Source organism: Phyllobates terribilis, unplaced genomic scaffold (assembly GCF_046119375.1).
Source record: "Phyllobates terribilis strain yellow unplaced genomic scaffold, ASM4611937v1 Scaffold_3__8_contigs__length_932513732, whole genome shotgun sequence".
NCBI classification, from domain to species: Eukaryota; Metazoa; Chordata; class Amphibia; order Anura; family Dendrobatidae; genus Phyllobates; species Phyllobates terribilis.
Window position 1 is genome coordinate 404,646,779 of NW_027362763.1, and position 16,850 is coordinate 404,663,628.

The 16,850-nt window shown below is 42.4% G+C and overlaps 1 protein-coding gene across 8 annotated transcripts in view; it reads right to left on the bottom strand.

The window, feature by feature from the left end:
* The window catches only part of FILIP1 (filamin A interacting protein 1), a 320,170-nt gene that overhangs the window by 76,591 nt on the left and 226,729 nt on the right, over positions 1–16,850 (bottom strand). For 5 of the 8 annotated variants that reach the window (XM_073675575.1, XM_073675579.1, XM_073675577.1 and 2 more), the window contains exons 3-4: positions 3,461–3,634; positions 704–882 (exon numbers count right to left, since the gene is read on the bottom strand). In XM_073675575.1, the coding sequence (XP_073531676.1) occupies positions 704–882; positions 3,461–3,634 (353 nt within the window). Of the gene's footprint in view, positions 1–703; positions 883–3,460; positions 3,635–3,700; positions 3,824–3,972; positions 3,994–4,036; positions 4,113–16,850 lie in introns of those variants that run through there. The other 3 variants (XM_073675582.1, XM_073675583.1, XM_073675580.1) reach the window with 3 other exon arrangements.

Consider the following 16,850-nt stretch of genomic DNA (forward strand, 5'->3'; position numbering starts at 1 on the left):
GCTAAGTTTACTTCTTCAATGTTTTCAGAATTGTTCCTTAAAGGGGTATTCCAAACAGTGATATTTATGACACTATCGGAGAAAAGCCAGCATCACTGCTGTAGAGGTAGTCCTGCTTGAGGAAAGGACAATACTATAATACTGTAGTAAAGAACTCAGCATCGAAGCAGACAAGAGTATTAAATCTTGCTTCATATACTATTTTAATTGGATTTGGCACTAAAGGAAAGACAAACACCGTTTCGACCAACAGGTGGTTCTTATCACGGACATTAACGTGGGCGGCTCCTTACTGATGTGCCAACCTCTTCACACCCAGCAACAAAGATCTCCTTGATAAAGACCACCTGTTGGTCAAAACATTGGATGGTATCTGTCTTTCCTTTTGTGCTGAATCCAAACAAAATATATTTGCAGCAAGATTTATGGCATATACACACGATTCGCCATTATTGTCTGGGATATTCACCAATTTGGAGACCTGGGATCCTGATTCACAAGGTCCACTCTCCGCATAGAATTCAAAGGAGAGGTGGCCGTGCTCACTGTCAGTCCTACACATTAAAGTCTATGAGAGATCTGAGAAAAGACCAAGCACACAGAGTACCATGGGAGAATGTTATGTAGTGACATAGCTGAAACCCCATGATATGTCAGTTCAGAGGTGTACAAATCACAGCACAGTATCTTGTGGAGTACCCACCTTTCGCGTTCTTGCTCCAGTAAGTTGGTAAAGTCATCACTCTTATTCATGTAGTCCGTATGCTTCCGCTTCTCATTCTCTAGCTCATACACAGTCCTACGATGGCACTTCTCTGCCAGCAATAGCTGCTCTAGCATGCGCCTGTAAGTCTCTTTCTGTTTTTCTTCAAGTCGGTCTAGCTGAGAAAATTAAAAAAAAATGTTAATTGTGATTTAAAATGTAAAAGAAAAACATATGCACATAGTAACATGGTACCACACAACTCACAGTTAATATAAATGTATTTATCACTTCTAAGACACGTGCCTATGTTGAGTATTTGGTGAGTTTTTTGGGTGATTAAGCCAAAACCAGGAGGGGGTGATAAATACAGAAGTGGTGACGAGTTTCTATTATATTATTCCACTTCTGGTTTTGGCTTACAAATACTAGTTTAAAATACTGGCCAAATACTGAATGTGGCCACGTGGCCTTACTCTATGCAGAGGAAGATCTTCTCTAAGTTTTCGCTTCAATGTTTGGGGATTTAAATACTGGCAAGGCATTGATTATGACTAGAGAAGGTGCAAATCGATTTGTAAGACTAGGTCCATGGGCCACGTCAGTAATCTGTCACCACTGGACGGGAGCCCGGAGAACTGCATCTTCCATCCCGACATCCTTGGCTCCTCTTTTGATTAGCGTGGCACAAAGACATTGTTGCAGCGTGATGCAAATGTGACATTGCACTAGGCCAGCTAATCAAAAGAAGAGCCATGGATGCCGGGACGTAAGAGGTAGTTCTCAGGGCTCCCTTCCAGTGACCACAGTTCACTGACGTGGCTGCAAATGGACTCAACACTACTTTACTAATTAAAAAGGTCATAAAGTGCCAATCAAAGGAACATAAAAATTTACCACATTTCTATTTAGAGCTACTGTAGAGATTTTTCTAAGGTCTTTACAGCATTACTAACCATTAATCAGCTGCTGACTTGAACTTTGGAAGAACATTTTATGCACATCTACTAGCTCCATATTATTAAAAGTTTCTGGTCCCAAGTGGAACGTCCCCAGTTATTGCATATTTGCACTTGATACATATTCCATTATTAGATATGAGTTATTAGCCCAATATTTACAATTACGTGTCCTTTAATGAAATAAAATTTTAATTTTATATCCTATATAGGTACTGAATTTAATTTATATAGATTACAAAAGGCTTTATAGCCAATGATTATAGATTATACAACCACATAGCCTCAACACTGATATGATAATGATATGCAAATGATAAACACATTGAAATAAATTTTTAAAAGCATCTAGAGTATGAGCTCTGTGCATATAACTACATGCACTTACATGCCATCAATGAGGTTCTTAATGGTTGTCTGAAGAATGTTCTGCCATGCTGAATGCACTTGTGCACGCAAATTATAAAGACACTTTGGAGAAATAGCTGTACCACTCATTTGGCGAATTATCCGTTCTGTACTGCAAGTGAAATTAAATGTCACATACCAAGCCTAAGGCATCAATATCTATACAAACTGTCAGAAGGTGTTTCCACAACAATCAGCTATGAGACATCCAGCTCCAGGTTCTCCATTGACCACTCACCACTGTTCTTAAAGGCTTTCATGGTGCAGAACAAGATGGCTATGGAGGCTGGAATGGAGGTCTACCCTCTTCAGTGATGAGTCCCATATTTGTCTTGGATACAATTATAGCCAGAGATTGGTCTGGAGACAATATGGGCAACACCATGAAAAGAACTAGATCCCTCTAGTCTTCATTCCAGGTACACTAACAGCTAGCTCAGCATTATATTGATTTAGTCATGGAGTCAGTGGTAAGGCCATTTCTTCAAAGTCCAAAAAGCCATTTTTAAACATAACAATGCTAAGCTGCATGTTGCTCATTTTATTGTCAAGAGCTGCACACTCTAAACGTGCAACCATGGCCTGCAGCATCTCCGGAGTTATCTCCCATTGAGCACATCTGGGACGTCATTGGTCGGCAATTGCAAAGGGAGATGCCAGCAGTGGATCTTGATGATTTATGTGCCCAAGTGCATTGGACGCTGCAGAACATTCTTCAACCATTAATAACCTCATTGAGGCATGTAAGTGGGTGAATTTATGCACGTGGCATTCATACTCATATTGAAAAAATTTAGAAGTTTTGAAAATATTGTCTCTTTACTTACATTTACTATATATACTAAATTAATTTTGTCTCCTTACTTATATTTAGTATATATATATATGGCTGAAACTGCCACACATCACTATGTTCCATGCACGGTTTATGATTGAGCACACTGACTTTTTATGAGGAGTGAAGGGTGACGTGATAGGATTAGTATAGTGTGTGTATTAATAATACTCTGACACTATTAAGTAGAGGCTTTGAAGATGCCATAAAGTACATGTAGTTTTCAAGGCAGCGTATCAGTTTCTTAAAGGTAAATGGACCTTTATAACTGAGGCACTATCTATCTATAAAATTCAGATCTATCTATATACATATACATGGGTATTTTGATAGAAATAAAGCAATGTTTATAGCAGACATGTATAGATTTTAATATTTAAACTCCATAGATGTACTCAATGTAGTTTTATTTTACAAAATGAAGACCGATAGATAAATAGTAAAGTTATAGATAAATAGTAGATGGATAGATAAATAATAGATAGAGCATGTAAATTAATATTTATAGTATTAAATACTGTATCACTCTATAAGATCCTAGTATATATGTTGTACCTCTGCCATTGGCTTCTCATAGACATCTTCTCCTATGGACTTCTCCTTTGCAAGTATAGCATCTCTGTGCAGCACCCTCAGCACATCCTCAGGAGCTGAAAACCCATAATGAGCTTCCAAAACTTCGGGCTTAGTTTTCTCTGTCTTCAGCATATGGATAACATCCTCCCTAGCCTGTGGGAATGAAACATGATATGATTAGAGAAGCTGCAGATTATATAACACACGCTTACATCATACCTGATGTATTGACATTTGGTGCGAGAGCTAAAGCCATCAGTTAGTTCACCGAGAACGTCCTCACTAATACACTTCACTTTGCCAAAAACAGACTGCGGCGGTCATATTGCATGACATGTTGCTAGGAAGCTTCGCTGTGTACTGTCCACACACAGCGTCTTCACCCAGCGCATAACCAGTCACTTATTCAATTTATTTCAATGTGTTTACGATCAATTATTTATTTCTCAATATTTTTTTTCTATTACCCAGATTGCCTAGTTCCTACATACTGTAAAGTGTAATTTTCATTTATTTCCATGTAGTCCTTTTCAGCATGAAGCTCCGCTTGCTTACCTTCTAATGCAGCAGGGACAGGGCGTGTAACTAGTTTAGGAGGCTGCACTAAGTTTTCAACCACCTCTCCCCCTGTGCCTACTCTCCTCTCCCTTGTTACTTCCTGGCTTCTCATCTTTCTGCAGGATCTACCTTTCTCTTGCTTGTGTTTTTTCATCTGCAAAATGGCAAAAATAAAGTTTACTATTCCCTTTTTATCCTACACTCTATTCTCTGTAGGTGATTGATGTCACTTCTCACAGCTCAATTTGTGCAATGACAGCTCTGCATACACACACAGCTCTGCTACACACACAGTTAGCTACAACAGATGCACACACGCGGCTCAGCTACATCAGATACACAAACTCAGCTCAGCCACACATGCCCAGCTCAGCTACAATAGACACACACACTCAGCTACAACTGATACATACTCGTACACACTCAGCTACAACTGATACATACACACATTCATCTCAGCTACAATAGACACACACAGCTCAGCTAAAAAAGACACAATACATACTCAGCTCAGCTTGGATTGGAAAACACCTATTCTGTCGACTGGGCAGGGCTGTAAGTTTGAGAAAGCCAAAGACCCATGTAATTGGTTAACGTGATGTAATCCTAGCCAGATCACAACAGGGGAGATCAGGTAACATGATAGCACTCTAGTGGATCCAGAAGGAGACAATAACACAAGTGCATTGCAAAGTGGAATAGGGGGATAGAAGAGGAATAATGAAGAGGAGAATTCTGAACGCGGACAACCCTTTAAGTACATTCAAGCATATTATATAAAATGTAACTATTGCTTTTTGTTGATTTGTTATTATTATTATTATTAGTAGTAGTAGTAGTATCACCATACATTCACAGATACATTGTATTTAGAATATCCATTCAAAAGTAAGGCAAAAAATGGAGTAGGGAAAAGATTTTAAAAAATCTAGTATCCAACTGTTTCTGTGGGGTCAGGAATGTTTTATCCACTGTAATCTGAAATCAGTATTGTGTTTTCAACCTCTGGACCTACAGTCTACTATTTTCTTATTATTTTTATTTTCTCTTTTTTTGTGCATCATTGCTTGCTGCTTTTATTTTTTTGGGGGATGGGTAAGAAAATAATCTTAGGGGATTAATAATAATAAACTATTAACTTAACTAAAGTTGGACCATAAAGCACACACTTTGCAATTCTTTGCAATACAAAGCAGATGTATTTTTAAGGGGTATTTTTGAATATATTTTCCATGTAAGGTGCCTGTCACATGCACAGTTTTCAGCAAGTAAAGTGAATGCAACTGCAAGGAGTTAATCTGTCTCCACTCAATCTTGCGCTCACTTTCACCCCAAGGTTGCAAACTTAGCATAAATACCCAACACAGTTAACACACCCCAAATACACAACACGCTTCCACCACTCACCAAGAAAACGGGGTGGTAAGTCCCCAAAATTCCTACTGATGTCTATCAGTCAAAAGGCCAAATACTCTCAGAAAGCCTATGGATTCTAAGTTTAGAGCATTTCAGGCGTTACCATAAAAAGTACACTGCAAGATGTCAGACTTATGCTAATATTGCATTTTCCCCTATAGTGCTTAGCTACTTGATACACCGCAGTCAGGTTATTGTTACGATTTTGATCATTCTTTGTTATTGTGGAAATATGTCTTTTGGGAATTATAACTTAATAATAGTTTCCTTCTCTGTATGTTTACATGTAGGCCTTGATTCATTAAAGCTCCCCATACACATTAGACTAAGGTTGGCAGACCTCATTCATAACAACGGGTTTAACCTACAGTCTAATATGTATGGGAGCACCTGACAAACCACAGTGATGGTGAAACGCGCGTCAAGGTTATTGTGCGCCACCCTGTTGCCTTCCTTTGTCTTTCACTGGTACATTATGTCTCAAGGTATGTGCATTATTTAATGTTTGTACTTTCACATGCAGTCTATGTCCTGGGCTTAAGTGCTATCTTGGCACCTGTGTGCTCCTACTAATTAAACTTACATTGTCATGGAACTTGTTCTTATATCAAGCTGTTATGCATGGCCATTGAGCATATTATTAGCAATCTAGTTTGTAATTCTGTTATCTTTTTTGCCATGTGTTTTTACATCAGGTCTACAGTATTTATAGTACAGACCAAAAGTTTGGACACACCTTCTCATTTAAAGATTTTTCTGTATTTTCATGACTATGAAAATTGTACATTCACACTGAAGGCATCAAAACTATGAATTAACACATGTGGAATTATATACTTAACAAAAAAGTGTGAAACAACTGAAAATATGTCTTATATTCTAGGTTCTTCAAAGTAGCCACCTTTTGCTTTGATGACTGCTTTGCACACTCTTGGCATTCTCTTGATGAGCTTCAAGAGGTAGTCACTGGACCGTTCCATGTTGTCACAATGCTACTCACTTGGGAGAGGGATGAGGTATCACAGGAACTGTTTCTGTTTAAAAGTCTGGCCGGTTTATTTCACTCCTCATAAACCGCATCACAGGAAAACTTACATTCAGCCCTTGTCTGGCACAAAGTCAAACATAAAGTAAAAACTCCATACAATAGTGCGGGTTTGCCCGCTTGGGTTAGAGTCCAGCTTCTTAGTCCTTTAGCAATGACACACAATCCTAGAGGATCTGCACACCTCCACACACAGACCATGTGTGAGACAAACCGGCCTCATTTTACAATATGAACCACACCCAGGGGTGGAGATATGGTGACTAGCCGTCCCACCCAACTCTTTAGCTGTTCACAAATAAACCTGGCCAATTAACCCCTTTTAGTACTATGTGTACTAGAGCATTACTCCAGTTTTACATCACAGAGGACAACCACCTATGTGATACATATCTCCCATCCACTATGAGTCCAGCATCCTCCTTACAATGTATATATTTGAATCCAGAATGCTATTACTGCAAGCGCACAGCTTTGACCACTGAGCCACCAAGTTTTATATTAACATTTTACATAAAAGTTCAGATCAGTACAAGTAAATGTTTTACATAGTGACGGATCTAAATTGGCATGTACATTTTATTTACCTTGAATGTTCGAAGGACCAAGAACTCTCCGATGAAAGCTTAATGCTAAATCAAATATTCAGTAGACATCTGACTATTATTTCCGACCCACATATCTTTGTTCTGCCCTCATTGCTCGTTCTCTTCATCAATGACGTCACTAGATTTCTGAGGAGAGCTGGCCATGGGAGCTTTCAATTACATCATTAATTATCTGCAGTCTGGAGCTTGGCAAGAAACTTCCCATGACACGCTCTGCAGAAACTCGAACTTTACACAGATGAATGAACGTTTTCCTGTATGTTTATATGTCTGACACGAAGCGGGATTTCATTTAGTATAATGAATGTCGATTCCCTTCCACCTAAGCAAGGAACTTCATGACATGATGTATGAGAAATCTGTAAAGTTCATTGCGGGTTTGGTAATTAGTCCTCTGGGCAGCTTTTTCTTTACTGCAGATGTGTAATCTTTTAATAGAGCCCATTTCTATATTAAAGAAGTTGTCCAGTACTTTATATTACCCCCCCAATGTATCCCCCCGGGGCCCCCAAGGATTTTTGTAAATATGTTACGTTGCTGTTTCTGCCTGTGAGCAGTGCTGGCCACTCATAGGCATCATGTGATCCCACGCTGACGTCACGACAAGTGAGGCGTGACTCAGCGCTGGGGTCCCCGTGGTGACTGCTGGGTTGTGGGCGGGTCCCCCCCCCGCGTCACACCCAGCATCCACCGCGCGCTTTCCCAATGAATGGGGAGAGGCAGAGCGCGCGGTGGATGCCGGTTGTGACGCGCGGGGTAACCACACCCACAGCCTGGCATCCACCGTGGAACCAGGAAGAGGGACCCCCGACTGCTGCCAGCACTTGTTGTGACATCAGTGGATGTCAGAGCCGGCTGCAGCTGGGGGTCACGTGATGGCTGTGAGCGCCGAGTGATAGCGCCGCTCACAGGCAGTATCAGCAATGTAAGCTAATTACAAAAATCCTTAGGCGCCCCCGGGGGGATACATTGGGGGGGGGGGTAATCTAAAGTACTGGACAACCCCTTTAACCAAATTCGGCAAGACAGGACATACTGTTATTTAACATATATAACACCAAGTATATTGCATGCTATCTTCCTTCTAGTTATGGGTTAATATACTCTATTTCTTCATTTATTGTGCCAACAGCTAAAGGTGCCAAAATATTCATATTTTTATAGAAAAAAATAATTTACATCGGTCCTACTGGGTATCTTTATCTGATCTCAAAATGGATCCTGATCTTTTTAATTCAGCCAAAATGAGAGTGAATCCCGGAGAAGGAAAAATATAGATCAAACTATTCTTCTAGCAATGTGTTCCTTCTTCCATAGACTCATATCCATTCCTGTTTTTAGGGGCAAAAAGAAGAACAAAAGTTTATAAGATAAGTTAAATAAGCCAAAGACCAGTTACTAGAGATTAGTGAACCTATTTGCAGGACCCTGGTCCAGCAGCCATGCTAGTAGTGTGTGGCCACTGGACGGGAGCCCTGCGAACTTCCACCTACCCCCCACCACCTCTTCTTAGGCTCAGGGTTACATCATGCGTCAAGCCGCTGTGATGACATTGTGTCAGGACTACAAATCAGAAGAAGTAACTGCTATTCTGACAGGTAGAAGTGGGGCCCAAAGTGGTACCATCCGGCGGCTCCAGAATACTGACGTGGCTGCTGGACCAGGGTCCTGCAAATTGATTCATTCATCTCTAACAACAAGTCTTCGGCTTATTTCACTTATCTTATAGAGTTTTGCTCTTCCTTTTGTCAGAAAAAAACAGGATTGGATACTATGGAGAGGAAAGAGGGTAGTGGAGAAACAGGTAAGAGCAAGAGAGAGAGGAGTGACATAGGTGGTGCTGCTGCTTACAAGTAAGTGTTTTATCTTACTCCAGTGCTGGAATCACAGCTACACTGTACAGTACTCATGATGCTGCTTCTAAGGATATGCCACAGAGAGATAGAGGATCAGGATCACTTCTTTTTCATATGTACGGTACTTTGTATGGGAGACATTATAGTCTAGCCTCCATTCATTTGCTCAAGGATAACTGAAAATTAAATGTAGAGCTTGCAGAGGAGAAAATCCTCATGTACACACACAACAGACTGTTCTGAAAAGTCACTTGAAATTACAGGTTCAGTTTAAGTTCTGTTCAGTAGATGTGCAGGCAGGGAGGTCATAGTATGAATGGTAACATAATTGGTGGAACATCAAGAGTGAAAAGTTCAGAAACTATTTTCCAGCATTTACTGGGAGAGGCAGAAATTAATGACATACTTAATTCAATACATTTTCTAATTGAATTATATTGTAATTAACAACTAAAATAATAGGGGAAACAAATCATACAAAATATAAAGATTATGAACACAAGTTGTATGAAACCAGTAATAACTCACCTATAAAATTACATGGGGCCCTAATAAACTTCCATATGTATTGCAGCTTTCTGCATATGTGACTGCATAGCCGCAGACTGACCCCTGTCCACTGCTGAAAGTGGAGTGAAAACTGTTCATGGAACCACAGAAGAAGGTCTTCTGGTCTGATTTTCTTTTCCTTTTACATAATGCGAAAGGTCATGTGTATGTGTGCCATTGACCTGGAAAAGAGATGGCATCCGGATGCACTATGAGAAGAAGGCAAGATGGCTGTGGCAGTGTGATGCTCATGGTAAGGTCCTGCTACACTGCAAAAATGATTCAGGAATTGTTTGAACAAAGGACAGAATTCAAGATATGACTTGGCCTCCGAATTCCCCAGATCAATCTGATTGAGCATGTGTGGGATTTGCAGGAAAAATAAGTCTGATCCATGGAAACCCCATCTCACAACTCACACACTAACTACCGTAGATCAATTGCTTAAGTCTTAGTGCCAGATGCTACAGGACACCTTGAGAAGTCTTGAGGAGTCCATAGCTCGATGGGTCAGAGCTGTTTTGTAGGCATGAGGTTTTAAGGTTATGGCTGATTGGTTTATAACCTGACCATTGTTATAGGAACGCTGTGCTTTACACTCTTCACATCAGTCACAGATGATTATTTATTTCCACTGGGAATGTCAATAATAAGACAATTATTTATACTGTGAGAGGAGAAACATGGGATGGGGGATACATCTGTGTCTCATTGATGCACAGTTATTTAGTTTAAATGATGATTTCCCATTAAGCCCTTACCACCTTTTCATGTACTAGTACATCTAATGTCAGGTCCCTGTGTTTGATGCGGGCTCAAGAGCTGAGCCTGCATCTTTCCCATCAGATGATGGCTGTATTCTTGAGCCATCATCTGCCTCCAACAGCGACAGATGGAGCTAAGGTAGCACTGTGCCTGTTACTGGTACACCGCCTGAGAAAATAATTTAATTCAAAGGTAATTGAGGGGGCTTTGGTGCACCCTTGGTGTGGCCAGGAGTTGGGTGCACTGTTACGCCTCCTCATTTGCATATTGGGGCCTTCCCCCGATTGACAGTGCCCGCTTATGAGAGCAAGCACCATCTGAATGCTGCTGGCATCGTTTGCGGCCACGCACGTTCTCCTTTCTGCCTCCATTCTTCTGACACCGCTCGCTACACTAATAAACCCAGAAGTGTATGCACGCTTATTTCCGCCAAGCATGAATTGGTTCTCAGTTGTGCGAGGGGAGTACGCTGCGGCCTCTGGGGGCATTGGGCTCTGTCATGGAGCTCATCGTCTTGCTGGAATAACATAGTACTGCATGCAGATCTAGTTTTTCAACAATTGTAGTGAAATCTGCAACAAAGGCCACTAACAGTCTCTGACGTAAATGTGAACATAACATTTACTAATAATAAAATCTGCTCAATAAGCATCTTATCATTTAATACAAAACAGCCTAGATTTTAAGGGAAAGATGTCACGCTGAACAAGCTGCTCTATCCAGAGGATCTGACAGATTGATGTGTTATTTTGGGAAAAATATTCAGTATATGACCTCATTTTTCACTTACGTGTTCTTTCATTTGTTTTCATGGATAAAACACACAATAATTGTAGTCAATTGGGCTGTTCATATGTCCATGTTTTCTGCGGGCCATGTGTCCATGAAAAAATCACACAGATGCCCGTTTTTACTAGCATCACGGATAAATACAATTCTATAGGTCCATGAATCACGTACAGCACATGGAGGTATCAGTGTGAAATCCATGTGCTGTACAAGGTTAGCAATGCAAGAGATAGAAGCTTTATAATTGATTCATTTATTCATCCATCTGTAAAAAAACAAATGATAAAACATTGATGGTAAAAACAGACACTGGGATCTAAAACACTGATGACACTATTTTTTTGCATTCGTGAACAAACACGGACGTCCGAATGAGACCGAACTTGAGTTGATTTATATCCGGTCTCATCAATTTTAAAACTGATCGCTTCCATATCCATAATGTATCACCTTGCATCAATAGTTTGCTACTTTTAAAAGTCTCAGATACCAGTAGGTGGCGCTAAGCATCCAACCAGTACTAAGCCATAGCCGTCAGAATATTAAATCAAAATGTGGGCTATACTGTTGTATTAAACAGACATGAGAACACAATAAAACGCTTGTGCGCTGCATTTTGAACTTTGTAGACCATCTTATAATGTTTTCCATACTTCACACTATATAATATCATCCAAATACTGCAACACAGGAAAAACAAAAAATATGTTGGGTTAGATCAAAGCAAATAAACGTCTAAATAATTCAGATCAAAATCTGGTACAGAGACATTACAGCACCAGACTATTTATAAAGGGAGACAGAAAGAACACATTCAGTTCACATTTCTAGGAATCTGAAGTGTTTACTGACTACTGGGATTATCCTGATCAACCTCATCACCAGACCTCCAAATAACTGAATGTGACCATAGAAAACGCCACAACCTCGTGCTGCCATTTCCAAACATTGACGATAGTGCCATTAATTAACTACGGCAGATTGGTAGATCGGGGAATTTTTATCCCCAATAAGGAACTTTTATCCCCAATGCAAAATGAAGCAGCAGGTCAACATTTCATTCATTTTCTTTGGGGCTGCTGGGAAAAGCAGCTATCAATCGGCAGCCCCATAGAGAATAATTATTATTATTATTTATTATTATAGCACTATTTATTCTATGGCGCTTTACATGTGAAAAGGGGTATACATAGCAAAAACAATTACAAGAATCTTAACCAAAACGTGACGGCGACTGGTACAGGAGGAGAGAGGACCCTGCTCACGAGAGCTCACAGTCTATAAGGGATGGGTGAAGATACAGTAGGTGAGGGTAGGGCTGGTCATGGAGCGGTATGGTGGAGCGATGGTTAATGCAGGTTGTAGGCTTGTCAGAAGAGGTGGGTCTTCAGGTTCCTTTTGAAGGTTTCCACTGTCGGCACTGGAGAAATCTTGTATGCGATTGTGGGAGGAGATCAGAGGGGAGTAGAGAAGGAGATCTTCTGAGGATCGGAGGTTGCGTGCGGGTATGTACCGGGAGACTAGGTCACAGATATATGGAGCAGACAGGTTGTGAGTGGCTTTGTATGCCGTGTTTAGGGTCTTGAACTGGAGTCTCTGAGCAATGGGGAGCCAGTGAAGAGATTGACAGAGAGGAGAGGCCAGGGAATAGCAGGGGGACAGGTGGATTAGTCAGGCAGCAGAGTTTAGGATGGATTGCAGGGGTGCAAGAGTGTTGGAAGGGAGGCCACAGAGCAGGAGGTTGCAGTAGTCAAGGCGGGAGATGATGAGGGCGTGCACTAGTGTTTTTGCAGATTCATGGTTGAGAATGAATGAAATAGCTGATGGGCATTTGACCTGCTGCTTCATTTTGTAATGGGGATAAAAGTTTCTCATCGGGGATAAAAATTCCCCAATCTGCTCTAGGTAATTAATGGCATGGAGGTAACACACTGCCTCTCCATTCTAAAGGGAGTAAATGAATGTAGTAACCGTTGCAGACCACAGTGGTTGGACCAACACAGATCAATAAGTTATATAATCCATCCCTTTCATAGGTGATAACTTAATGTATCCGGACAACTCCTTTATCAGTATATGCCAGTTTTCCTTCGCATAAACTGTGTCATCCAACTGTCCTCCATGTGTCTGTTTTTACCATCAGTGTGTCATCAGTGTGTCCACTATTACCATCAGTGTGTCATTAATGTGTCTGTTTTCACCATCAGTGTGTCATTCGTGTGTCCGTTTTTACCAGTGTGTCATTCGTGTGTCTGTTTTTACCATCAGTGTGTCATCAGTGTGTCCATTTTTACCATCAGTGTGTCATCAGTGTGTCCGTTTTTACCATCAGTGTGTCATCAGTGTGTCCATTTTTACCATCAGTGTGTCATTAATGTGTCTGTTTTCACCATCAGTGTGTCATCAGTGTGTCCTTTTTACCATCAGTGTGTCATCAGTGTGTCCGTTTTAACCATCAGTGTGTCATCAGTGTGCCCATTTTCACCATCAGAGTGCTATCAGTGTGTCCGTTTTTACCATAAGTGTGTCTGTTTTCACCATCAGTGTGTCATCAGTGTATCCATTTTTAGCATCAGTGTGTCATCAGTGTGTCCGTTATTACCAACAGGGTGTGATCAGTGTGTCCATTTTTACCATCAGTGTGTCCGTTTTTACCATCAGTGTGTCATCCGTATTTCCGTTTTTACTATCAGTGTGTCATCCATGTATCTTTTTTACCATCAGTGTGTCGTCCATGTGTCTTTTTTTACCATCAGTGTCATCTGTGTGTCTGTTTTTACCATCAGTGCGTCATCAGTGTGTCATCCATGTGTCCATTTTTACCATCAGTGTGTCATCAGTGTGTCCGTTTTTACCATCAGTGTGTCAGTTTGTCGGTTTTCACCAGCAGTGTGTCATCCATGTGTCTTTTTTACCATCAGTGTCATTCGTGTGTCTGTTTCTACCATCAGTGTGTCTGTTTTCACCATCAGTGTGTCATCAGTTTGTCGGTTTTCACCATCAGTGTGTCATCAGTGTGTCCATTGTTACCATCACTGTGTCATTCGTGTGTCTGTTTTTACCATCAGTGTCATTCGTGTGTCTGTTTCTACCATCAGTGTGTCATCAGTGTGTCCATTGTTACCATCACTGTGTCATTCGTGTGTCTTTTTTACCATCAGTGTCATTCGTGTGTCTGTTTCTACCATCAGTGTGTCATCCATGTGTCCATTTTTGGCATCATTGTGTCAGTGCTTTTCACGGATGGATAAATAAATAAATGACAAAGCTTCTCCAATACTTTTCAGTGCTAAACACATACAGCACACAGACTGTACACTGATGCCATCCGTGTGCTGTAGGTGTTTTTCATAGTCCCATAGACTTATGTTGGTCTTTGTCTTCTGTGCTGCCGGAAAAATAAAAGACATGTCTGTATGTGAAAAACACGGACATGTGAATAGCACCATAGATTATAAGGGATATGTGTTGTATCCATGAAAAAAACATACGTTCAACACAGACGTCTGAATGAGGCCTAAGTCCAAATTGTAACACATTTTTTATGAGGAAAGATGTCCAATTTTAAATAAAATCAACCACTATTTGCGGCAACAAAATTTTTTTAAATAGCATATGAAATGCAATGCCCTGATCCATCAAAGTGTTTATGCTTAAAGCACTTTGAAAAGTTGCAAAATTTTTGCACAGAATACGAATTTTGCAACTTTTGGCATTTTCACATCACTTTCGGCCATCACAGCAAAAGTGGGCTGAACTGGTAAAGAGCTGAGATGGACAGGGCAGGGGCGGACCTACCACCGGTGCAGCCGATGCAACTGCAACGGGGCCTGGCAGTGCAGGGGGGCCCCTGCCAGGCGGCTGATGCTGAGGGCAATCTGGCCTGCTCCTCGGCCAGATTGCCCTCATCATGTGCGGCGGGCATGGAGTGATACCTGCAGCTCCGCTGCTGACAGGAGGAAAATGGCAGAGTAGCTGGAGGGATCCATCCTCACCTCTCCTTCCTGGCTGCGCGGCGCTTCCTCCCTGACACAGACCCGCGCAGTTTGATGACATCATCATGCACCGTGGGCCTGTGTGTCAGGTAGAAAGTTACCGCAGACATGGAGAATGCTGCAGTGGAGTGACCTGAGGTTAGTTGTGTTTTTTATTTTTTATTTTTTTAACTGAAACTGAGGAAGCTGGGGAGAGGAACAGGAGAATTAAAGGGGGCTAGGGAGAGCAATGAGAGAAGGCTGGGGAGAGCAATGACAGGAGGCAGGGGAGAGCAATGAGAGGAGGCTGGGGAGAGCAATGAGAGAAGGCTGGGGAGAGCAATGAGAGAAGGCTGGGGAGAGCAATGAGGGGAGGCTAGGGAGAGCAATGAGGGGAGGCTGGGGAGAGCAATGAGGGGAGGCTGGGGAGAGCAATGAGGCGAGGCTGGGGAGAGCAATGAGAGTAGGCTGGGAAGAGCAATGAGAGGAGGTTGGGAAGAGCAATGAAAGGAAGCTGGGGAGAGCAATGAGAGCAGGCTGGGGAGAGCAATGAGAAAAAGCTGGGGAGAGTAATGAGGGGAGGCTGGGGAGAGCAATGTGGGGAGGCAGGGGAGAGCATTGTGGGGAGGCAGGGGAGAGCAATGTGGGGAGAGCAATGTGGGGAGGATGGGGAGAGCAATGTGGGGAGGCTGGGGAGAGCAATGCTGGGGCTGAGGAAAGCAATGAGGGGCTGGGGAGAGCAATGAGGGGAGGCTGGGGAGAGCAATTAGGGGAGGCTGGTCAGGCAATGAGGGGAGGCTGGGGAGAGCAATGAGGGGAGGCTGGCGAGAGCAATGAGGGGAGGCTGGCGAGAGAAATGAGGGGAGGCTGGGGAAAGCAATGTGGGGAGGCTGGGGAGAGCAATGTGGGGAGGCTGGGGAGAGCAATGTGGGGAGGCTGGGGAGAGCAATGATGGGGAGAGCAATGATGAGGATGTGGATGGAGAGAGCAATAATGGGATGGTGGGGAATAGGAGAGCAATGATGATGATGGGGGTGCTGGGACAGAGCAATGATGGGGTGCTGGGAGAGGGAAATGATGGAGGTGCTGTGAGAGAGAACAATGACGGAGGTGCTTGGAGAGAGCAATGATGGGGGTGGTAGTAAAGAGCAATGATGGGGTGCTGGGAGAGAGCAATGATGGAGGTGCTGTGAGAGAGCAATGATGGGGTGCTGGGAGAGAGCAATGACGGGGGTGCTGGGAGAGAGCAAAGACGGGGTGCTGGCAGAGAGGAATGATGGGGGTGCTGGGAGAGAGCAATGATGGCGGTGCTGTGAGAGAGCAATGATGGGTGTGGTGGGAGAGAGCAATGATGGAGGTGCTAGGACAGAGCAATGATGTGGGTGCTGGGAGAGAGCAATGATGGGGGTGCTGGAAGAGAGCAATGATGAGGGTGCTGGGAGAGAGAAATGACAGGAGTGCTGGGAGAGAGCAATGATGGGGTGCTGGGAGAGAGCAATGACGGGGGTGCTGGGAGAGAGCAATGATGGGGGTCTCTTTGCTTGTACTGTAAAGTCTTGTATGTTTTCCGTGTGTACATAGCCTTACAGTTAATTGGGGAGAGTCACAGAGACTGAATAATTTATATTATTGGCCGGTGCAGATTATAGTTAATGGGGGGCACAGTGCTGCTTATCACTTTATATTTTGATTACTAAGTGGCTAATAGTATATTAATGGGGGGGGTTACATATCTGTATTCGAGGACGCAGAGCGGGGGAGACACATGTATACATACAATATGTGACCTTGTTATTTTCTAGGCTGGAG